The 26,297-nt window shown below is 37.8% G+C and overlaps 1 protein-coding gene across 1 annotated transcript in view; it reads left to right on the forward strand.

Annotated features, from left to right (window-relative positions):
• The window catches only part of SPATA16 (spermatogenesis associated 16), a 213,123-nt gene that overhangs the window by 113,684 nt on the left and 73,142 nt on the right, over nt 1-26,297 (forward strand). Inside the window, exon 4 of the mRNA XM_021702639.1 lies at nt 15,854-15,938. Coding sequence (XP_021558314.1) covers nt 15,854-15,938 — 85 coding nt within the window. The remainder of the gene's footprint in view (nt 1-15,853; nt 15,939-26,297) is intronic.

Genomic DNA, 26,297 nt, shown 5'->3' on the forward strand with positions numbered 1-26,297 from the left:
AAAAAAAAACTAATGATGTAATGTATGGTGATTAACGTAACATAATAATAAAAAAATAAATAAAAATAAATAAAAAACTGGGCGCCTGGGTGGCTCAGTCGTTAACCGTCTGCCTTCGGCTCAGGTCATGATCCCAGGATCCTGGGATCGAGTCCCACATTGGGCTCCCTGCTCTGCGGGAAGCCTGCTTCTCCCTCTCCCACTCCCCCTGCTTGTGTTCCTGCTCTCGCTATGTCTCTCTCTGTCAAAAAAATAAATAAAATCTTTAAAAATAAATAAATAAATAATGAAGTACTGTATAGTGACTAATATAAATAAATGAATAAATAAATAAATAGAAAAACGGAAAAAAGTGCTATCTTGAGGGTGTCTCTTGCTACTCAGTGTTTCTTTTTTGAATGTTCTACTTCTTATATATCTGTGATTGCTCGTTATGCATGTTTCAGCCAAGATGTTTGGTCAGAGCGATAGCATCAGTCAGTAAAATTTGACTACACGTCCTGATCGAGACAGAAAAGAGGATCAGGATCCCCGGAACCAGCTCCTTCATCAGGAGTCATAGGCAAGGCAGTTTCTCTTAGAAGTAGATTGTGTGAGATCGTCACACTTTATTCACAATGGTCAAGAACACTGCACTTTATTTCAGCTACTCAAACATAAATGCCATGACCAACAACTTTGTGTATCCTTCCTGCCTCCTGTTACCCATCATCAGCTACAGTGTCCTTCATGAACCAAATGGTCAATAGCTTTTGGTTAAATGAATGCATGAATGAATGAGGTAGTAGCTATGGCTAGAGACAGAATAGAGCTAATGGATAACAACTATCACTGCCCTCCCCTACCTGCAGAGAAATAGCAAAGGAAGAAACAAATGTCCTACTCTATGTACCATAGTTTGCTTTCCCAATGTACTATTCTTTTCTGGAGGAATAGATCTCAATTCAGTGGAAAATTTGGTTTCATATGCAGAATCCTATTTTAACTTCAACAGCACATCTGTGCCTTCCTTCATTTAACAAAATCATCAGCAAATATTTATCGATGGCCTATGTGCCAGTCACTGTTTTAGTGCTTGTGGATACAGCAATGAGTGAACCTTCAAAAGTCTCTGTCCTTATGGATCTTTCAGTTATTCATTCAATGATCATGTAACAAGTGCCTAGACTTTGCAAGTTTCTGGTGAATTCATAACGATGAATGAGACATGATCCCTGCCCTCCACAAAATTACACTATATCAGAGATGCTTTTAAAGAATACCAATAGCTAATCTACAAGGGACAGTTAAAGGGCTCTAAAGGAAGGCTTCCAAGCAAAGTGTATGACAGGGTGAAATACAAGAATATTTAAGTATAATAAGGGATCAAGAAGGCTGAACCAAGAGAGTGGCATTCTCACTGTAGGCTCACAAAACTATGCTACCTATATGAGCTACAAGCTTTTAAGTCTTTTAATTTCAAGAAAAAAACTTTAATAACAACCTAGAAAATCAATACACTTTTGAAGCAGTCTAAACAAGCCTGTTTGGATACAAGCTTCTCAATGAAGCAATGTGTATTTTGTTTCCCTAAATATCAGTGTTAATGCCTGGGCAGAATAATAATTTGCAAGCTAACACTTATTGAGTGCTTCCCAAGTACTCATGTGCTCTGTTGTTCTGGGTGCGTTACATAAATTAGAACATTTAATCCTCTGACAATCTTGTGAGGTTGGCAGCTATTATTATCTGTATGGTAATATAAAGAAACTGAGGCACAGAGAGGTTAAGTAACTTGTCCAAAGTCATACAGATAGCAAACGACAGCACTGGGGTTCAGATAAAGGCACTCTAACTCCCGTCTCTGAATTCTTAATCCTTATGCTGTATTGCCTTTCTATTAATCTGATGAAAATAACTTATTACAAGTTATTAATGAATGATAACGCCTTCACCTTCAGAGAAAACATAAACGTGCAATGCCATTTAATCCTTCGACCTAAAGAAGAGACTAAGTTGTCATTTTTGATACTTCAAGTCGTTGAAAGAAACATTTTGGAGGCAGAGGATTTTTTGATGCCTTACAAGTAGCCTATTTATCTCTAGATGAGAAGCAGAATGGATATGCTTGAATTAAGGAATATTGAGAAAGGGAGAAGATGAATCCTGTAATGGTGAGTTGAGGCCAGGTGAAGGTGGGTTTTACTGTTGAGGATCTTCAGTGGCCAGAACACAGACAGACTACACTGGAAAATAAGAAATGCCACAACAGAGCATGGACTATTTAAAGGGGTCTAGAAAAGTGTGAAAAGCAAATCTGAACACATCATAATTTTGCCAAATGTCCACCCTTGAATATATATCACTCACAAAGTCAGCAAATGCTTATATGTTATTTTTACTGCCCTCTGCTATCTTGGAAGATTGAGCCAGCCCTCCACCAATGAGCTGTTAACATTTGGACAATAGACTCTTTATTCTATCTTCATGGGATTTTCACAAAAAGGTTTTGTTGTTAGGGTGGCAGTGGTGATGGTGTTTTGTTGTGGTGCTTTTCCTATTTGAATTAAATTGAGAATGCTACATATAAATTGTTTTAAAGATCCATTTAAGTGTCAAGTATCCCATGTAACAATTTTGACCATATTATTTTGAGGACATTCCCCAGGTACACTGTGCCTCTCTTCCTGCTTATATCCAACTTAACCTGACTTTCTCTCACACCACTCCTATCCTTTCAGTACAGGAACCAAGCTTGCCTGAGTTGGGAGCATCTGACTCAACTTCTGACCCTCACCATCCCCCACATTCGCCCTCAGGTTAACAACAGTAATGTTAATAATAAGGTTATCAACCTGACATTTGTAGATCATTTCATAGATTTCAAATGGTTTTACATATATTATTACGTGCACACACACACACAACTCCAGAATATAGGTATTATTAAAATAATCTCCATTCTAGAGATGGACCATAGATTGTTAGGATTAAGGGACTTGTCCAAGGTCAAGCAAGTTATAAAAGAGTAAGAAGCATGGCTCCATGGCCTGGGTTCAACCTTTACATAGCATCATGCAAACAATGCTCCCCCACCTTTCCTTTTCTTTCTCCCTACTTGGTGCTTAGATTATTACAACTCAGGGAACTTTTCTAAGATATACATACTCTTCCAACATTGGAATCCATTTTCCATTAGAACCAAAGTATACAGACACCATGGTAGGTTTTCAAGGCAGCCTACAGACACCCATTTAAACTACAGTTTACTAAAGTGATGTACATTTAACAATTATGTAATGTTTTACTAGTAAAATAAAAGCAAACAAAGGAGTAAAGTGATTTAATATACCTGGATTTTTAACTGAATAGAAATTTCCAGCAGTCATCTTTTGGCTTGTCTTTTTTCTTATCCTGCTCAAGACTGATAAGGAAAATGCTCTTGATACTATGGTCTCAGCTAAGAAATATTGTGAAGTAAATAAAAGTCAACCTAAAAAAAACCCAAAACTTTAAAATCTGTCCCATCAACCTTTGAAGTACCTATGATTCCCTTTCAGAATCTCAATAAACCTCTCTGAGTGGTTTTCAGACCCTCTCCATGTCATGGGAAGTGGGTGAGGGTGTGTGGGTTGTCAAAGTAACTGGCCAGCAGTATTGGCATGTAGAATGGGATGCCTGGAGATACTGACCCTCCTGCAGTGCACAGGACAGACCCACACAACACAAAATGTAACCACCTAAGATTGCCAAGACTGACCACTATTGAGAAACACTGAAAATGAAACCTACTTCTATTCAGTTAAAAATTCAGATGTATTGGAGCACCTGGGTGGCTCAGTCAGTTAAGCGACTGTCTTCGGCTCAGGTCATGGTCCCAGGGTCCTGGGATCGAGCCCCGTGTTGGGCTCCCTGCTCAGTGGGGAATCTGCTTCTGCTGCTCCCCCTGCTTGTGCTTTCTCTCTCAAATGAATAAATAAAATCTTTAAAAATAAAAAAAAATTTAAAAATTCAGATATATTAAGTTACCTTACTCTTTTGTTTTATTTTATTAATAAAATATTGCATAACTGTTAAATATATATCATTTCAGTAAAATGGTTTAAATGGGTGTCTATAGGCTGCCTTGAAAACCTCACTGGACTGTACGTATACTTTGGTTCAATTGGGAAATCGAAATTACACGTTCCAAAAAATCACCCTACCATTCTGAAATCTGCGTATGCCTGCTAATCACTCTTTTCCTCACTTTCTCCATCTTCACCTGTAGGTCTCTGGCTCTCAAGAAATAGGCAGCAGAGTTTATGATTGCAGTTCAATTACACAATATGCTAAATAATCAGGATGGTTTATCAGACTGTAAAATCTCTATATATTCTGAGACTCTTTCCTACCCAAGCAGAGATGGAGAGATAGAATGGCAAGCAGTAAGACTGTACTTTTTCCTTACTTCTTGGGACTAACAAGAGTTAGTTCTGGCTACTTTCGCTGAAAGCTGTTCCTCTGCTGTGAATGGGTTTATTTTCTGCTCTGTATACTCTTCTTTCCAACTATTTACATTTTATATTGGCTTCAGAAACTGCTGGTGTGAACTACTGAAAGCAAAATTAGGTTCAGGATTGCCTGGTTTTGTATAGCCAGGCTCTCCTCTAGCTTTTACCCCTTTTCAGGATGACCTAAGATGACATGCCTTGTTTTTTCCTAATTCTGTTCCTTGCTTTGATCCCACAAAAAGTTGGATAAAACTTTGTAATTCTATTCAAGTTCAGAGAAACGCGTTCTGAATTTTCACAAATACCTAAAGGTGAGGGCGCCCTCTGCTGGTGAAGAAATGTTCCAAGGATGGGGGTTCAATTCTTCTTGGTCAAGGGAGAGTGACCTGGGATAATGGTGAGACAGGAGACAGCTCACAGGCAGGAACATTCCCTAGAGGAATGCTCCAGAAGGAAACCTTCAAGAATGAGCACCAAGAACACTTCTCAGGTTTATCGGGCTCCATCAACGCTTTTCAGGGAGTCAGGGCAGCACATTACTTAAGTTGATGCCAGTTTGTGATACCAGTCAGTCTCTACCCAAGAGTTATACTGCTGGCTTCAGGCCAAGCCCATTATTGTTTTATCATTATTTATGATTTTCTTGAGAATCAGATACTTTCCATTCATCTGGAAAAGGAAAGCATTCATCTTTAGGGTTTTTTTTCTCACAAGATTAATAGGATATGCCTCTGTGGGAACAGCCCCTAGTGTCTGACACCAGGTCTCCACAGGGCCTGGAATATCACCTTATTTAAGGACTCAAATTCCTTCTCACTTGCCTTTGTCATTTGACTTTTTCCTAAAGAATGGTGCCAATGTTTCAATTTCCCATTTGCCCGCAGTCGCTGCCTAGTTAAGGCTCATCCATTGTCTCTCAGAACTCTTACAGTAACCTCCCACTTCCAGTCTTCTCACCCTCAAATGCGTCGTTTACAGAGTTGCCAAGATTCTCTGTCTAAACCATAGAACTCTCCCGAGTCGTTCTGTATTTAAAATCCACAGGATAAAATCCATGCTCCCTTGTGCCTTCTCCATGCCTTCTTTGCCTGCTCTAAACTCAGAAAGCTGATCCTGTTGGGGGGTTCCCACTCATCCTCCTACTTCTAACTTCCGAACCTGTGTTCAAGTTGTACCCTATGCCTAGGATGCCCTTCTCAGTCCCAGTCTCCCTTTGATTGGCTAACTCCTGCTCAGCATTTTAGGCTGACACAGACTTTCATCTCCTCGAGGTCTGCATTAGTGTATCTATCAATTATTCCACTTCACTCATTGTGATATAATTATCTGTGTATGTTTGCATACTCATCTTAGAATCTCCATCTTTGTAGAATGAAAGAATTCATAAAGTATGAAAATATGAATCTAATAAAAACATGTACTCTGGGGCGCCTGGGTGGCTCAGATGGTTAAGCGTCTGCCTTCGGCTCAGGTCATGATCTCAGGGTCCTGGGATCGAGTCCCGCATCGGGCTCCCTGCTCCTTGGGAGCCTGCTTCTCCCCCTGCCTTTCTCTCTCACTCTCTCATGAAAAAAAAAAAAAAAAATCTTTAAAAAAAAAAAAAATGTACTCAGACCCTTTTCTGTATCCATGTGGCCCTATCAGGACCCTGGTTCCCCAGACCATCTTCTTCATCCTGGAAAGTAAGTAGGTCCAGATGTCAAAGGACACTGCTTTTAGATTTTTTTTTTTTTTTTTTTTATTCATGAGAGACAGAGCGAGAGAGAAAGGCAGAGGGAGAAGCAGGCTCCCAAGGAGCAGGGAGCCCGATGCGGGACTCGATCCCAGGACCCTGAGATCATGACCTGAGCCGAAGGCAGACGCTTAACCATCTGAGCCACCCAGGCGCCCAGGACACTGCTTTTAAACCCATATAAAAGAAGACACCCCAGGAATGCTCCCAATATGGCCACAGGTTGTGGCCCTGCTAAACACAAGTCTGAGAGGTCTTGGCTGGATAAGATTCCTCCCCATCATAGAATCGAAAGCCAGCAATGACTGAGGTTTTTGAACTAGAAGTTTTCATGTTATTCTCCCTGCCAAAAATCCTTCAGTTATTCTCCAACGTCTATAAGACAAAAATTCAAATTCATCTGCCTGGAATTCAAGGCTTACCATAACCTCTCCTAAACATAATTTTCTGGTCTTTCTTCCCTTTCTTCTTTTACACAGACCTTCTGTTTCTCCCCAGATCCTATATTATACTTTCCACCTTCAAAGCCCTGCATGTGATACGTCTCTGGAAAACAAAAAACAAACACACACAAAACAAAAACAAAACCTCCCCTTTCTTCATCATCACTTTAAAATAGTGCTAGCCATTCTTCAGGTCTCAGGGCTGAACCAGCCCATTACAGCCAAGAGTAATCATTTCCCCTTTTCTGCTCTGTACTTCTTAGTTAACATTACGTACTTAACATTTGCATAGTTCTTTATGGATATAAAACTGCCTTATATTTTGATTACTCTTTTCAGATATTGTTTTATCAGTAGTTAATTTGGCATCTCATAAAGGTCAATATCATGTCTTCATACATTTCCATGTTACCATGACTCCCAGCCTCACCTATTGTAATAAACATAATAAATATTTGCTGATAATATTTATAAGCATATTTGGGTCAAAAAAAGCAAAACCAATATCAAATCTTCATGTATAATCTGAGACAAATTCCATCCATCTAGACCTCTTCAACCAGATATATATTTTCTATAGAAGTAACGACACATCTCTTGACATGGCCAGGAAAGGAAAGTTGACTGTGTCAGATTAATAAGCCAGAACTAACACCAAGGCATGACTGCTAGTGAGACGAGCATGGGATGGCAATAGGGGAGGAGGACTAGGCATTAATAGGCAATAATAACCATGCCTACCACACACATTTAACCACAGGAGTATGGTTTTTAGAGATTGTACCAGTGGTCAACAGGTTGGCAAGAAATTAGCATCAGGGAAGTCCAACAAAAGAAAATAGAGTCTTGTAAAAGATGCACAGAAAAAGAATGGCAGCACAGAAGTAGTACAGAACCATGGTTAAGAGACCAACATTTGATAACAAATATATCTGGTTGAATCCTGACTCTGCTGACAACTTTTTGGAAATTAACCTCCTCAGTTTAAAGAAACTCATTTCCTCATTTCCTCAAATGAAATGAGGAAAGTGAGGGTCTTGGTTTCAAGAATTAGGGGCGCCTGGGTGGGTCGGTCGTTAAGCGTCTGCCTTCAGCTCAGGTCATGATCCCAGGGTCCTGGGATCGAGTCCCGCATCGGGCTCTCCTCCGCGGGAAGCCTGCTTCTCCCTCTCCCACACCCCCTGCTTGTGTTCCCTCTCTCGCTGTGTCTCTTTCTGTCAAATAAAATCTTTAAAAAAAAAAAAGAATTAAATGAGATGTAAAAGCACTTAATATATGTATGGTAAGCACCGATAAATATTGGTTGTTGTTATAAATAGTAATAGTAATACTCTTACTGTTTTTTGTTGTTATCAACTGAGAATCTAGAGACAGGCAATATTTGAAATTCCATGCTAGAGGCAGGCAGGGAACTTAAAAAAAAACTACTATCCATTGCTGGGCAATCTTGCAGGAGCAAGCATGGCTAGAACCCCAGTATAATCAAAATCTGGAGTTACAGTCAAGGCAGAAACACATTAACTAGATTTGGTCTGCAAAAGGTAGAGATTTGGTGTCAGGGATAACTCTCAGCTATTAGAACTAGGCAATTAGGCACACAGGCAGACTTGTTACAAAGGTAGAGAGACCAAAGTATAACTTCTTCAATGCTCATCAACCACTGAAATAAGTGAACTCAGAACACTATAAGGGCTGAGCCTCCTGATGAAAACCAAATGACTAGGGGTAGTGGAGTGGGGAAAAGGATAACCAGAGCAAAGTGCAAACAAAAGCAGATATAAGTTATTTAAGCCCTGTATTAGTCAAGGTTCTCCAGAGAAACAGAACCAATAGGAGGTATAAATATATGGAATTGGCTCATGCACTTTTGGAGCCTGAAATCTGTAGTTTGGCAGCTGGAGATTCAGGAGAGGCAGAGGTTTGGTTCCGGTCTGAAGCCAAAAGCCTGAGAACCTGGGGAAGTGTTGGTGTAAATTCCAATTCAAGGCAGGAGAAGACTGATGTCCCAAATCAACAACAATCAGAAAGCAAATTCTCCCTTATCAGACTTTTTGTTCTATTCTGGCCTTCAGTGGATTCGATAAGCCACACGCACATCAGGGAGGACAATCTGCCAATCTGCTTTACTCAGTGTACAGATTCATGTTAATCTCACCCAGACACACTCTCACAGACATCATGTTGAATCAAACATCTGGGCCCCTGTGGCTCAGTTGACACGTAAGATCAACCATCACAAGCATCTGCTACTTACCAGGTGTTGTATGAGGCACTGGAATGGCGGGCCTTATAGCTTACAGTCCAGAGCAGTGTTGCCACTAAACTCCCAGTGTTGATGGAGATGTTCTGGGCTAGTCAGCACAGTAGCCACTAGCCACGTGTGGCTATTGAACACCTGAAATGTGCCTTATGTACCTGAGAACTGGATTTTAAATTTAAATTTTAATTCTTTTAAGTACAAATAGCCACATATGGGTGGTGGCTACCATATTGGGCAGTACAAGCCTAGGAAAAGAAGGTAATAGGTAAACTAACCAGTAATTACAAAACATGAGACTTATGCAGGAAAAAGAATGTTCTGGTTGAGGGATGATAAGGCAGAACTTATTTACACAGAGTGGTCAGAGAAGGCCTCACTGAAGAGGTCATCAATGTTTAAGCTAAAGCCAAAAGGTCCAAATCTTGAAAAGAAGCAGCCAGGTAAAAAATGGAAGGAATAGATTCCAGGTAGGAGGCACCTAATATGCAAATACCCCAAGGCAGGAAAATTCATATTTGCTTTGAGCAATCGAATAAGCCACACTTGACTAGAAGGTGACAGAATATGTGTTGAAGAGGAAAACAAGGGCAGCCTATCACAATAGTAGACCACAGAAGGAGTTTGCATTCTGCTTGAGGTAATTTTTATTTACATAGTTTTTAAAGATCACTGTGGCTGATTGCTGTGTGGAAAATATGTGAGACTGCAAAAAGAAGCTTCATGTTGGGTGTGGGGGGTGTTTGCTTGAGTGGATTTGATAGTTTGATTCTCCCCCTGGCGGAATATAATCTCTTCAATATTAGTGTATATTTGTATTCAAAAGGAATATACACTTTAATCAATAATAATCAATCTAATCAATCTAAATTAACAGCATGCCTATACATATGTTCTTTAGCTTTTTTCAGTATGGGAGAAAGGAAACAACCTCCTAAGTATGCTGATAATAGGGAAGGATTCTGTAGTTAGAACTATCTAATAGACACACTTCTAAGAAGTATCTGTACCAGTTACACAAATGAAATAGCTGCATACATACACCATAAGATTATCCTTAGACTCTTGAGAGAGGTCAATTTCCGAGTGTAGGAGAAAGAAAAGGAGGAACTTAAAGAACTTGAAAAGACAATCATGAAACTGACTAATGTCAAGCAAGGAGGACCCATGGAGAAAATTAAGGCAACTGGGGTTAATTAATTAATCTAGGGAAAAGAGATTAATAAATTTTTGTGAGGATACGTAGAACTGCTATCCAGAGGATAAGGTCTAGTTAGGTTGCATTAACCCTGGAGAAAGAACTGAAACCAGCAGACTAAAGCTGCAGAAGATGCTATTAATGGCTGTGAAACTAAGGAATCAATGAGGAAAGCAGAGCAATGTCCTTCTGTGGAGGTCTTTAAAACAAAATAGATTCTCATCAGTCTCATTTGAAAGGTTTAAGTGTGATCCTGCCTAAAGGCAAGGTGATGAACGAATGACTTTTCAAGGTCCCAGCCAGGGAGCCCTATGAGAACACACAGCTGATTGTGTGCTGTGATTTTCTTTTGTTTACCCATATCTTACTGTTTTACACCACCAAGTGGCCACGCTGAGTAGAAATGTTAAAGACTGTGAATATGAACATAGGTCTTGAGAACTGCCAATAGTATACTCTCATAACCTTAGAACTGCACAGTCTGTTTAGAAATATTCAATCTGTAAAATCACCTGGCATGAAAATGCTTAAACATTGTGATCCTTGTATGGTATTAATTTGGAAAGCAGAACTGGTACCTATCTAGTTAGTAATAGTAACATGTTCAAATTCTTATATTGTGTATATGCTGTTCTGTAGAAATGGGATTTGATTCACGATAAGCTGAGTTATGACACAAAAAACTTTTATTTTAGATACATATATATTTAAAAGCCAGATTTTGACCCTTTTACATTTAACAGATGTATTAAGTAAATTAAATGTGACTTCAGAAACACTTTCTAAAATGAACTCAAATATCATATCAAAGAAGAGTACAGTAGGCTTGCAGGGAAACCATAGTTATTGACACATGACTGAAGACGTCACGTTAAAAAATAATTTTAGATACAACATAATAGGCTAATGTGCTTCCTGGTACCTTTCCTCTTTAATTTACATTAAAAAAATACATCAGCATCCATTAGCATTTATTAAACTCTCCTGTGAGCTAAATGTTGGAGTCTACACTGGGCCAGCCCACCCTGTCACTCTATTCCCATGCCACTTCCAGAACAAAAACATTGTTAAATATGAGCAGTGAGGTAATCCAGGGCCAGACTCCTTCTGGCAGAATCCTAGTAAGTTATGTAACTCTATAGCCCTCAGGTTTTTGTAACAAGAATTTAAATTTTTTTGACTTTAAAAAATTAGATAATGTGTAGTCATTAATTCAACAAATATTTCTTGTGTGACCACCACACCAAGACTGTTCTAGGCACTGGGGATAGAGCAGTGAATAAAACAGACAAAACTCCTGGCCCTCAGGAAGCTTGCCTTCCAGGAAAGACCCAGAGAGTAAATATTTTAGGCTTTGGTATGGATAGTATTGGAATGTGGTCAGGGTAGTCCTCACTGAGAAAATAACATCTGATAAAGACCTAAAGTAGATGAACAAGGAGGTCAGGGGGTATCTAGAGAAAGAACATCCCAGAACAGGGACTGTCAAAAGCAAAATCCCAGAGGCAATGGTGTACGTGTTCTTTTTGAGCCACAGCAGAGTAAACAGCTTTTCTGGAGCAGAGTAAATCAGAAATGAGATCAGAGACCAGATGACAGGGGGTTCAAACTCCATTTTAAAAACTGGTGTTTACTCTGAGCAAGCTAAGGAGCCTTTGCAGTTTTAAGCACAGTAGTGACCTGCTCAGGAGCACTAATTTTAATTTTTTTGCCTGAGAAACTGGATGGAGGGAGAGTAAGGAGGGTTAGATTCTCGGGTATAGAAATATTAAGTTCGGAATACCTATTGGGTATCCAAGTCGAGATGTGAAGAAGACAATTTCTACAAGTCTCAGGATCCAAAAAGAGGTTTAAGTTCAGGATATAAATGTAAGGGTTGTCAATCCATAGACTGTATTTAAAACCACGAAACTGGTGAGATCACCAAGGGATTGCATATAGAAAGAAAGAGAAGGGGCCCAAACATTGTGCCCATGTGGTGGGAATCCAGGGAGAGGAGAAGATACCAGAAAAGGAGGCTGAGAAGAGCAACCAGTAAGATTGAGGGAAACTGGAAAGAGCAGAGTTGTGGGACCCAAGTGGGAAAGTATATACTGGAAGAGGGAACAAGCAGTTGCCTCACGTGCACCTGAGAGTGCATGCAAAATGAAGACTGAGAATTGAACCATTGTTTGTTTTAGCTGCATGGACACCATTAGTAGCATTGACAAGATACGTTTCAGTGAAGTAGTAGGAATGGGAGCCTTGCTGGAGTGAGTTTAGGAGAGAGAAGGAAGAGAGAAATTAGAGATAGGGAGCACACACAGCTTTTTCAAGGAGTTTCTATGGGTTTGTTGTTGTTGCTTGTTGTTTGTGTAGAAGGAAAGAAAATGATAACTGGAAGGGAAGCAGATCAAGAGAGGCTTTGGAGGTGTTTTGTTTTAAGATGGCAGAAACAACAGCATTTCTGTGTGCTGGTAGAAAAGCTCCAGGAGAAAAGGAAAAAAATGAAAAAGGGAAAAGAAAATAAACGAGAGAGAGAGAATGAATTACTGGAGCAGTTCCATGGGTGGGATGAGATCTGATGCCGAAGTGTGTGTGTGGGGGCGGGGATCAGGTTCATACTCTGCTATGTAAAATGCTTAACCTGGTGCTTAGCACTAGTAAAGGCTCAAAAGGGACAGATATGAAGCCACCCTCTGTGACTTAAAAGGGGTTGGCTAAAATGATCCTCCAGTTCCAGTGCAGCTACAGTATTCAGTAGGTTAGTGAAAGTATGTTGAATACAATAACGACAATGAAACAAAGACATTTAGAAGCAACACTGAATCACACTGACTAGCCTCCAGGAGATTGGTCTAAAGGTAAACAGAGATACCTAAAGGAAAGTAGGAAGAATGATGGTTGCTCTTTACATTCGATTCATCAGGTGAGTCTGCCAGAACCAGGATCCCACAAGGTACTGGACTCCTTGTAGATGCTCTGAGTTGATTAATTAATTATCTTTGCCCTTTATAAATTCAGCAAGATGAAAAACCCCTGTCTCTTGCCTCACAAATACTACATGGTATAATGTTATTTCCATGCTCTTTTCATGTTCTTCCACTGAATTTTATACTGATTTATAAAGGCTAAGCTGTAGGGCAGAGTTATGATAGGGAACCAGACAAAGGAAGGTGGGTAGTGAAAACATAACTGCCACTTCCACTGGGAAGAAAATGGGGTTGAAGCAACTACAACATAAATTGTGTTCTAACATTAAGAGAAACAAGTTATACTTATGAAAAGTATATTAGCAAACATGTAGCTTTCTGAAACCATTCTTTGTCATTTAATACTAGTATCTTTTTACTATTATAGTAATTGTGCTTTGCTGAGGTCAGGTAATAAATTTCAATGAATCTTAATTCTTCACTTGTTTCAATATAAATTTAGAGATATGTTCCTTTGGAAAAAGACTTGAGCCCCCAGGCATAATAAAATCAATTTGACAACACATCATTACAGAAAGAGCAACTTTTGGAAAGCATTAATAAAAATACTAAAACTTTTAATTTTACAATGGTGAACTCAAAACCAAATCACCAAAAGCATTAAAAATGCAGGAAAGCTCTAGAAACCCACTGTCATGATCTCTCTTTTTCCCTCCCAATTGTTCCAGTCTAAGAATGATGATCATTAACATGATAGAAACTATCAATTTAGCTTTTACTTAACTCAAGCCTCTGTGCCTATCATCCAGGATTATCGTTTACATTTTTTGCATGTTTCAAAGTTGTAAAGTTTCTTTCTTGAACTCTGCACAGTAATCTTAGTACAGTGTATACGTTGTCCCTAAAGAGAAAACTGTAGACTGAAATCTTTAAGGGAGCCTGTGGCCAGAACATATAGAAGCTGGTGCCTAACTGCTGACTGACAATTATATCAATTCTTGTCCCCTGTTGTTCAACCTCCTAATTTATCTTAGAGTTAGAGGAACTATACCAAATCCAGCATACCATGTATTTTTGGAAATAAAGTCTTATAGAACACAACCCCACTCATTTGTTTACTTATTGTCCATAGGTCCTTCCATAAGGCAAAGTTACCACATGGCTCACAAAGCCTAAAATATTTACCCTTTACAGGAAAATTTTGCCCACCCCTGGTTTAACTAATGGCTGGTCTCCTCATTAAACAATGTTTGTTGAGCCATATCTACACTTCCAAATGGTAATGGAAGGAGGAATCAGAGTGCAGAATCAAGTCGTCACCTAAGAGTACCCAACTTCTATAAATACGTGTGTGCTGTCTTTGAGAATGAGATTTTTTACATTTTTCATTGATTTCCTAAATTCAGAATTTATTAAATGGATTTCTATTAGGTGACAGGTTCTTAAGTAGACTTCCTTTTTAGGTAGTCATGAGAGGAAAATTTTTCCAAGTGTTTCTATCAAATGCAAATTTTGAAATTCACTTTTGCCCCCTCTCGTCTGTAATTTTTATAACTTTTTTCTCCTTTTTACATATTCACACAACATCAAAACTTCCTAGCTCACTTTATTTTATCAGTAAACTAGGGCTTTGAAAAATATAAAAGGATTCTTAGAAGATTAGTTATTCCTAAATTATTGTCATTTATTTTCAATGTCAGTGGATAGCTCCTTTCCAATACCACATGTGTAAAAAAATAAATTGAGCTGAATAACCCTCCAAATGATGGTATTTTTTTTCATTGTTATTTTTTAAAGTCCTAATTTCTGTCAGTCCTGAACAAGAACTAAACATTCTAATTCTTCCGACAGAGTACCATAGTAAGTTTTTAGCTGCCGTGCCTTAGACAACCTATATTTAGGGAAGGAAACTTTCTAATTCAATTTACAGTGGTGTCAAGAAACAACACATATCTGCAGGCAAAGATAAGAAAAACATCCAGGGGTACACCATGATAGCCCTACTTAAATAAATAAACTTTTGGTACCACTGATTAGGTACACAGGATTATTATATGTTTAATTGGCTAACGTGACAATTTGGAATTACTTCTAGTCACATTTATTTGGATTTGGAATCTCTGGAGAAAAGAAATAGAGAGGCCTAGCAGAAACAGTCATAAAAGTAAACTGTTTTTCCAAAGGGTGCTAAGCAATGAATTAATATCAATTGCACAATAGTTTTTAATATCCTCTTAGCTTAATAAGACTAATTCAGTGGTTGTACACACTAGATACCAAAACCAATTCAACTAAACACAGAAGTTAGGGGAGGGGAGTGTTTGTTGAATTAGGAATTTTTTATTTTTACTCTTAAGGAGGCCAATTTAATCAGAGGTGAATAATCTTCAATTCAGGTAAAGTCTGAGATATGCTTAAGTAATAGTACAATAGTTAGTTATATAGGCTATGCTAGGTTTGAAGGCATTTTGGAGTCCATAAAATATATGTTGCTCTATAAATGCTCTGAAGCTTAATAAGGGGCAACCAAAACAATGCATTCCTTCATAGTCTTTAAGTATTCTTACACTGTACAAGCAGAAAAAAAACATCTAGGAGACAAATGGCTGATTGCTTCTTTTAGAGTTTTAGTTTAGATTAAAAGAAAAACAACAGAAGACAAAAACAACCCTACTTTCTACAGTCTAAAATGTGCATGGGCTTTGCTTAATATTAATCTATTCAAATTTATATATGACAAAATCTTCTTCCTCAGTATTTATATACTACCTGTTATGGTTTTCCTTCTGCCCTATAAATTTGTGGTTTGTTTTTTTTTTTTAATTGTCCTTGTTCTTAGGAGTGCCATGATTGCTGACTACATGTTCTGGCTCTGTGGAGGAAGTGAACAGTATATAAGCAAGCTCATCAAACTGTATTGGCAGGTAAAAATTGATGTCCCAACTAGGGAGAAGGAGCCCATCTCATTTTTAGAACCAAAATGAAGGATTGGTGCTTAAAAGACTGCTGAAAAAGGTAGCTCTGGCCACATCAATCAGAAGGACACTACTCCATAGTAATGTATTTATAATGAAGTAGATTTTCTGTGACTAATTTTAAGGGCAAAATTCAAGGCTGTTAACCCTTGGCCCATACCTCAGTTTTACAACCCAATATAAATTTTAGACATCCCAGGAACTATTTTCCCAAGCATGCTGCTATAATGACATGATCCTTTAAAATATGAACATTCTATATTCATAGATTCTTATTGATCTATGACCTGTAAAAGCATACCCTAAAGTAACACCAATTACATAATAAAGGAAAAATGCAAAGGTCAGTTGTATTGGTTGTGTAATATTTAGTGTTTGGGACACCGAACTAATAACAAACTGCAGATCTTTTTTCTCATTTATTATTCAAAATGGCAGCAAGAAGTCATATCAAAGGTCAATTAGATCTCAAGAAGAGATTCAAAATTTCTTAGAATTATAAAGAAAATTTAGAATTTACTGGTTCAATCTCCTTCACAATACACAAATCTTTTCATTTCTTATCTGCTCTCAGCAAATTGTCAATAAGTTTCCGCTGAAATAGATCCAAATGAAGAGCTCATTTAACTCCAAGAAACAATATCCAGTTTGCTAATTATTAAACTGTTTTCCTCATGTAAAGTAGATTTCTACTCCCTTAGAACTTCAATCCAGTGGTTCCCAGGAGGACAACATAGACCAAAAGGAAACCCATTTCCAAATGAAATTTTTTTCAAATATCTGAAAATCTACTACAAAAGCCAAATCCCTTCTCCATATCTTCTCCTCTCAAGACTGTGTGGGGCCTTTTATTCCTCGTACTTCAAGATGATTTAATTTAATTTAATTTAATATGAACCTTTCAAACCAACTAGAATAAGATCTGCTAAAACACAAATATGAAAGTGAGAAATAATCATCACAGTGTTTTAATGCTTCCTGATTTTTCCCATATTTTTACTACTGTGTCTTGGCTCCCAGTTTTCTGTCTTTATATCATGTGTTATCTTTATTAGGCAGTAAACATTAGGTTTATCATATAAAATGCTCAATAATTTATATGGTTCCATCTAAATATTTGGAGCTCAATTTACCTACTATAAAGAACAAAGGTTTACATTAGTCCTACTATACTTGAGACCTGTGATTATTTGGAAAAAAAAATTGAACAAAATTTTAATCTCAAAAAAATTTATTAATTTGCTGATAAGTTTAAAACTTTCCTAAGGGAATCTGTAACATGCAAAACAGTAGCAGTTACTTATAGTCATGTAATTAAATAATTGTAAAGACTTGCTAGTTGTCACTGTGAATTGTGTAAGACTGATGAATCACAGACCTGTACCTGTGAAACAAATAATACATTATATGTTAAAAAAGAGAGAGAGAAGATAGTAGGAAGGGAAAAATGAAAGGGGGAAATCGGAGGGGGAGATGAACCATGAGAGACTATGAACTCTGAGAAACAAACTGAGGGTTCTAGAGGGGAGGGGGGTGGGAGGATGGGTTAGCCTGGTGATGGGTATTAAAGAGGGCACGTATTGAATGGAGCACTGGGTGTTATACGCAAACAATGAATCATGGAACACTACATCGAAAACTAATGATGTAATGTATGGTGATTAACATAACATAATAAAATTAAATTTAAAAATAAATAAATAAATAAATAATAAAATTAAATTAAAAAAAGAATTGCTAGATGTAAAAATATAAGCAAATTGGGGCGCCTGGGTGGCTCAGTTGGTTAAGCGACTGCCTTCGGCTCAGGTCATGATCCTGGAATCCCTGGATCGAGTCCTGCATTGGGCTCCCTGCTTGGCAGGGAGTCTGCTTCTCCCTCTGACCCTCCCCCCTCTCATGTGCTCTCTCTCTCTCATTCTCTCTGTCTCAAATAAATAAATAAAATCTTTAAAAAAATATATAAGCAAATAATATGAGCTATAAATACAATAAAGGAAGAAGACTTTTTATTAAAGGATTTCAAAAGCTTTTGGAGAGAAGTGGGAAAGGAGTTGAATCTCAAGGATTAGATATAACATTCAGCAAGCCTGGCATATAATAGGTCCCAAAGGAATGTTTGATTTAATTTATTCATTCACTAAACAAATAAACACTGAGTACTTACGGGCGTTTTCTACATTAGACTAGGAATAAATAGATCCAGTGTTGGTGCAACTGGTTAAGATTACTGTAAATAATTTTTTTCTGTTTCCTTTTGCTAATATCCCCGTTTTATTTACCTCAAACTGGGAAAATAATCTCCACTTACCAATACATGCATGCTTGCTATACAAAAAGGAGGAAAACAAATACTATTATTTAACTAATCTGTATTAATAAAAGATAATAAAAACATATTTCTCCTTGTATTTTCTTTTTCTCTTTATTTTTTTAATCCCCACCTCCTATTTAACCCATACCCCCAGCCCCTACCCTTCTGGTAACCATCAGTGTATTCTCTATAGTTGAGTATGGTTCTTGGTTTGCCTCTCTCTTTCTCTCTTTTTTCTTTTCCTTTGCTTGTTTGTTTTGTTTCTTGAATTCCACATATAAGTGAAATCATATGGTATTTGTCTTTCTCTGAATGACTTATGTCACTTATCATTATACTCTCTAGTTCCATCCATGTCATTGCAAATGACAAGATTTTATTCTTTTTATGGCTGCATAATATTCCATTGTATATATGTACCACCTCTTCTTTATCCATTAATCAGTCAATGGACACTTGGGCTGTTTTCATAATTTGGCTATTGTAGATAATGTTGCTATAGTCATCAGGGTGCATGTATCCCTATGAATCAATATTTTTGTATTTTTGGGTAGTAAGTATCCAGTGTGATTGCTGGATCATAGAATAGTTTTATTTTTAATTTTTTGAGGAAACTCCATACTGTTTTCTACAGTGGCTGCACCAGTTTGCACTCCCACCAACAGTGCAAAAGTTTTCCCCTTTTCCACATTTTCGCCAACACCTTTTGCTTCTCGTGTTATTGATTTTAGCCATTCTGACCGGTGTGAGGTGATATCTCACTGTAGTTTTGATTTGCATTTTCCTGAGGATAAGTGATGTTGAGCATCTTTTCATGTGTCTGTTGGCCATCTGTAATGTCTTCTTTGGAAAAATGTCTATTCATGTCTTCTGCCCATTTTTAATTGGATTATTCATTTTTGAGATGTTGAGTTATTCTTTTCCTCTTTTAATTTGAAGCAACTTGGCCTATTGGAAAAGAGCCCTTGTTTGGAAGTCAGGTCTGATTCAGTCCAAGTTCTAACAAAATAGTTATCTAACCTAAGGCAAATTAGTCTCTAGAGGAACTTCAACTAGAAAATAAGAGATGACTAGCAGAAAGTGTTTGAGAAGGTCTATTCTTAAAGTTAATTTTAGCACTGAAATCTAATATTTTAAACACCTCCAAAAATGATGTCACACATATTAAGATAAAAAGAAGTAACATAATTAGAAATTTCATCCTGCAGATAAATTCCATAAACTAAACCCTCTAACTAGCCTCAATATCAACACACCACACCATTCCCACCATTTGCATATTTCCTTATGCGAGCTTGCCTGTCCCTGGTCTTAATTTAAATGTATATATCTTCCTCCTTAAACTTTGTTCTGTCCTAAATCAAAAGGGGCTTTTGGACATTGCCAGAGAGTGCCCATCCATGTCATCTTTAAAGACAGTTATGCTCCACCTACCCAATCTACCATGGCAACTGAATTTAAGAATGTTGAATTTACAAATGCCCTCAAACATCACAGACTAGAAACTGTATCTGCATATACATTCATAGACATCCATTAAGGCTTAGACAGAGGCTCTTTTCACTACCTTTGTAAGTGATGAAGTTGCTGTATATCTTCCTTTCAAGCACATAAAAAAATACCTATCACTCTGGTCAGTTATTCTTCTTAGAGGTCTTAAACAAGAAATGGAAAGTTTGGGGATGCAAAAATTTGAGAGCCAGTCTACACTTACTCTCACAAATTGTTGGCTTACAAGTTCTTGGATACAAAAGAACAGACCTTTACTTTGGTGAGCTCAAGAACACTTTTCAATTGTATTAGGAACAGTTTTCATATCATCAAACCAGCAAGAAAAAAAGGCATAAAACTCTGCACTACATGACAGCTCACACTGGAATATATCACTCTGAATAAAAGTGTTTGCACATGTTATTCTATAATAGCATCACCTCTTCTAGAGAGCTAGAGAGGGTTGGAAATAACTTGTCACAACTGTACTTGCATGCATGCTTCTGCAACCTGATACCCAGTCTCCTATTATCAGCCACTCTCCTTTTCTCAAACACCTTGAGACCTCATCACAATTCTGAGCTAATTAACAAAATAGAAAATTCCTAATCAGGCTGATAATTAGCTATTTTGAAGCAGTGACCACTATGTATTTATACATTGCTCCTAAGACAATAATATTTCAAGAAGATTTTTACAGTAAACTGTAGTCCACCTCCTAGGCCACCTGCCCCTTTAGATCCGGGACTAGATTTAATAGCATCAGGAAACAAACACGACTTCCTTTCCTGTTTCCCTTTCCTGGTTTCCCACCTTCACTTTCAGCCATGCTGTCAGCCACATGGATTGTCTGGTGTGTGGCTTTCTCTCCTGCAGTGTGAGTAACAGAGCCAACTCCAGTCTGCACTGCTCAGCAAAATGGAGTGAGAAAAGATGGTAACGGCTAATTTTGCTGCAGAAGTCCCACAAAACAAGTGCAGAGGAGCCCCACTAAACAGGGGCAAGCTGCCTGATCAGCTCATTCTTCACCTTAATTGTTCTTTTTTAAATTTCTTTCTTTCTTTTTTGAGTCACAAAGCCCTCTGAGAATCTGATTCCATTTACAAGCATCCACCTAGAAACAATACTCATAAACATATACACAAAAAATGTGCTTACTATTTGTCTCATTACATTGGAACTCCTACATGTAGAATAGGAAGAATTATAGTTTTATCACTCTTATGAAAAGGTTATGAAATTTTTCTGGAATAAGAAATTGAAATATATTTGACATCACATCAATGTCAATGTTTCATTTTAATAGCAATAAGAGGTACAACCCTGATTCACAAAGTCTCTAATAGCAAATGGAATCAGAGCTCCTGTAACTCACAAGATCTCATATGGATAGACAGGCATCAACAATAACCAAAATTCATATTACATCACTTCCTTTGTCCTCAGGTCAATGAGATTATCTTTGTTAAGTCTTTATCATCAAAGTTATCTAAGTCAGCAATTTGTTTCGATTTTAAAGCCATCTGAACAAAAAGTGACCTTCATAAGAAATAAAGCCATTTGCCAAGTGTTGATTTTTGTCCCTAGAAACTCTCAAGACTTTGTCAGTCTCACCTCCAGTCCATATTGTTATATGACTCCAGCCACCTCATTTAGAATAGCAGCTTGACAAAAAAAAAAAGAAGAAGAAAGAAAGAAAGAAAGAAAGAAAGAAAGAAAGAAAGAGCTCATAGTTTTTCAGCAGCATCTCTAATAGTAAATTAAGCATTTTAACCAAAAGAGTTGCTTCTTTTATGTGACTAAGATATCAGCCATTATAAAGCTAGTCCTGGAATGAACTCCTCACTATCAATCTGTTCTAAGAAGGAGTTTTCTTTTCTCTTAAAAAATTTTCAAGAATTAAACTAAATCACTTCTACATTTCTTCTCTGAATTGCCAAAAACTTCTCTATTAAGAAAGAGCCTCATGGTGTGTTCTTGTATCTTGACAAAGATCTACTGAAAAGGCACTGATCTGAGCTTTTGGCTCTGAGGAAGTTGAAGACTTTCACAGAAATTGAAAGACCTCTTTTGGGATTGTTGGAGGGGCTGTTGATACCAATACAAGCCCCTGTAGGAAGCCTGACATGTGGACCATCTTTCCTTAGTGAAGCAGCAAAGGCTGAAGCAGTGCCAACTTCACAGATCCTCCATCTGTGCAGAGAATACCAAGACTTCCCATCCAATTCAACTTGTACTTGGCATTGAATGTTCACCATCTTAAAGATATCAATGGCCTAAATGGTTTCCAAAGAGGGCTCACCAACAAGAAATTTTTCTTTGGTGAAATTAGTCTACTCTCAAAGGATAAAATCAGGAACTGGCTGCACTGAGATGCAAAAGATTTTCCCCAGCCACATGCTTGAGGAAGATAGTGCACAGTCTGTGGGCCCTAAAGCCCTTCCATCGTGTTCAAGGATTCAACAGACTGCAGGTTAAGTCCCTTGTGTACTCCTTCTCTTTGCAACAGCCCTTTTTCCTCTTGGTATTGGGCCTAACAGAAGACATTTATTGCTTCCAAAACTCAAAGCAAAAAATAGCACCAAGAATGTTCATGTCATATAGTTCCTCCTTAAACTGCACTATAGTCATTCAAGCTTGAAACCTTTCCATCCAGTGTATGCAGACTACTCTTAAATTAGTGGGTACTTTTCTTCTTTACTTTCAAATTGTATTTGTCATTCATACTCATTCAGGAAATATTTATTGATCACTTATTAGTGACTGTATGTTAGGCACTATGCTATGTGCTAGAAATACAGCAGTGAACAAAATAGACATTGTCTTGTCTTCAAGAAACACTTATGCTAGCACAAAATATTTGTTAACAAGAAAAACAGTTGGTACTTAAATTACACACCACTTCTTCTTAGTCTGTTTTTCTTGCAAGTACTATCAAAGTGCATTGCAAATAGCGATTCAATACATATTTGTTAAATTCAATTAACCAAACTAAATACTATTTTATATTAAACTCAAACCAATAATGTCAAAAATATTTTGGAATAGTTTTTTACTTGTTATTTAAAAATTCTGTGCTTATACAAATTCGATAAGTATTTCTGTGTGTGTGTGTGTGTGTGTGTGTGTTTTAAGTTCACAAATGTGTACAACCTTGTGCTTTAGTTGAGTTTGGGATTTATCAGAGTATTTGGAGAAGGTTGCAGATTTCCAATAGTCCCCTTTCTCTCATTGGTTTCTGTGCTCATGGATGTCTCCATGCAAATCCTAAGGTCTTATCTATTAGCTTCTTTCAAACATAGCAATCAAGACAGCAGCAAGCTAATGGATTTCTCTGCACTAACCAGAGAATGATACAGGATAACTTAACACTGAATGTTATTTGATCCCTTATACCAATAATGAGACTAACTTTTTCACTCCAGTTCTTTGTTTTTCTTCTTGATATTACAAAATTATCCCAATATTAGTCATTTACCTATACCAATAATGGAGATTAACTTTTTTCACTCCAGTTCTTCTTCTTCTTGATATTGCAAAATTATCCCAATATTAGTCATTTACATGATACAGATTTATGATGTATCAACCTCAGAGTAAAAATAAAATCTTCAATGTGAAATTACAGGCAAAGTAAGGTCAAAGAACCAGAATTTTTTTATTATCTTTAACAAAACACCTACACATTCTGGAGAAGAAAAATGTGTTCTCTCTAAAGATTTGCTTCCATGTGAAAAATGTTTCCACAGAAAGGAACAAAATAAAAATGCCTTATAAGCAGTTCTCCTAATGGCCTTTGTTTATAGTCTATTTATTTATTTATTTATTTGGCCCCATCAGGCATACAGTTTATAAAATATTTGGACAAGGAGGGTCTAAAAATAACCCAAACTTTATTGTATTTAGTATAGATATAATTTAAGAAGCACCAAACTCACTCACCTAAAAATATTTTTCCTATCAACTGTCATGTGTCATGCTTAAATTTCCACCATTTGACACTGAGTCTCTTGTCAACCCCACATCGTATGCAGAAGAAATTTTGCCTGTAAATGTTTAACTCATTAATGGGTGACTCAACACAATTGGGAAAATTATTTTGGGACTTCTTAGTACCTTTGGAAACATGAAAGCAGAATCCTGAAGGAACAAGATGGAAGGAAAGGTAAGCCCTGATAAGGAAAGGTGACAGAATGTTCTGAATATAGGGAACGTAGGCTGAGCAGAAGGACTCTAAGAAGGCAATGGATAAATGTGCTTAACTCAGAAAGGAAAGAAAGCAAAAGAAAACAGACACTATAGAGCAGTAGAAAGAAGTCAGGCCTAAGATTCACAAGCTGTACCTTCTAGTTCCAATGCTAGAATTCAGTTTTGGATAAGTCACTTTCATTTCTGTATTAGTCAGCCACTGCTACGTATTGCTATGTAACAAATCACTCTTTAACTCAGTGGCTTATTATAATAAGCAGGTTGGCTTATCAGTCATGATTTGGCTGATCTAGACTGGTCTTGGATGGACTTGGTGAGGCCTAGCTCCAAGCTGCAGAGAAGCCCAAGAATGATCCACATGTCTCTCATCCACATTTGAACAATGGCTACCTGATGTCTGTTCATCTTATGGCAAAGTGCAGAACTCTAAGAGAGAAAGCAAAACTATATAAGCACATTTCAGGCCTCTGTTCATACCATGCTTGTTAACATCCCATTAGCCAAAGCAAGACATATATGGTCAAGGCCAAGGGCAAGGGGTAAAATTCTTCTGTTCACTGCAAAGTCATGACAAAGGCATGGATGTGATATGGTTATAGGGAGGGGGGAAATTGAGACCAGCAACTCAATCTGTTGGTTTACCACAACTGCTCTGGACTTTAGTTTCTGCTGCTGTATGATGACAAATTTGGCCTAGGTCAGTGGTTCTCAAACACTGGTCTAGTGACCAACTGCATCAAAATCACTTGGGAAAATATTTAAAATATTAGATTCCCAGAGTTGGGTGAAGTTTGAAAAACTGTCTTTGTCTACTGCCCCCCAACTAGGTGATTCTGATGCACAATCCTGAGCTAGATGGTCTCTAAGGCCATTTACAATTTTTTAAGTTCATGACCAACTAAGCCTACCAAAGTTTATCTAGAGCCTTGCGAGATGCAAAGGTAGAGTGTCAGAATACCTGCACAGGAAGAATCCCTAAGCCCCAGATTCTCCCCTCAGTCCCACTATGTAGAAGCCTCCAGTACATGAGGCAGCCTGTACTTCCTCTTTTTAAAGGTTAACTGCCCTCCTCTTCTCACCATGATATAAGTCAGATTTTCCTGCCCACCTCCCATGCCCAAAGCAAACTTTTTGGCTGCCTCAGAATTCCTTCCTACATTCAGTCTTACATCTAGACAACAATGGGCATTGCAGTTGTTTTTAGTCACTTGCCTACAAAGAGATTTGTCCATTAAGCTAGGCAATATTAAGATTCTCATTTTATGAATTCTCATATTTTTCAGTTAGAAGACAGGCTCAAGAGGAAGTGTCCAAATTGAGATGAGAGGTAAAAGAGAGCCTCCTTCCCTGGGTCTTGGAAAAAGATAAATGTAGAAATGAATTTCTCATCTAATTATTCATTCCTGTTTATATATTCTTTAATGATATGTTTCCGTGGTTACCAGCGTTGTTAAATGCTGCCTGCGTTTCACTTTGCTTTGATGCTATTTGAGGTAGTATGCCGGTAGGAGAGGTTCACTTTTAAATGAAAGATGTAATTGAGGCATGTGTTTGATCTAAGGCTGAGTGTTCCCGTGAAGAAGACAGTGACCGTGACATTATTTTCTGTCTGTATAGTTTAGTGTAGTTCTTCCATTGATGTTCTGTGAGTGTCCCAGGCATTAGGAAGGAAGAAAAGAAGGAAAGGAGGGAGGGAGGGAGGAAGAGATGGAGGAAAGAATCTGAGCCATACACATATTGAATTCATGTGTACATTTCAGTACTATTATATATATATTTAGTTATACTGATTTGGCCAGACTGTCAAGTAGGTGAGGTTGCTTTTTACATGCCCCATCCCTCTCTTCTCCCCACACTGTCCCTGTTCCTCATGCCACCTATACAAGCCAAGAGCCACAGGGTTCTTTCAAAAATGTGTCATAGCAGCGGCTGGGGGTCTCAGTCCTTAGGTGTCTGTCTTCGGCTCAGGTCATGATCCCAGGGTCCTGGGATCGAGCCTCGCATTGGGCTCCCTGCTCGGCAGGAAGCCTGTTTCTCCCTCTCCCACTCCGCCTGCTTGTATTCCCTCTCCCACTGTCTCTCTCTTTTTGTCAAATAAATAAATAAAAATCTTTTAAAAAAATAAAAATAAAATTTTAAGAAAATGTGTCATATATTCAATTACCTCACCTCAGTGTAAATCTGCATCAGAGGGCCATCTTGTCAGAGGTTGTCTGCTTTTGAAGCCCTAATTGCCACTGAGAAATACACGGCTTTATCCCCTGCTAAAACAATGCCAGGCCTCCAGATCATAT

The sequence above is a fragment of the Neomonachus schauinslandi genome, chromosome 1 (assembly GCF_002201575.2).
Source record: "Neomonachus schauinslandi chromosome 1, ASM220157v2, whole genome shotgun sequence".
In the NCBI taxonomy this organism is placed as follows: Eukaryota; Metazoa; Chordata; class Mammalia; order Carnivora; family Phocidae; genus Neomonachus; species Neomonachus schauinslandi.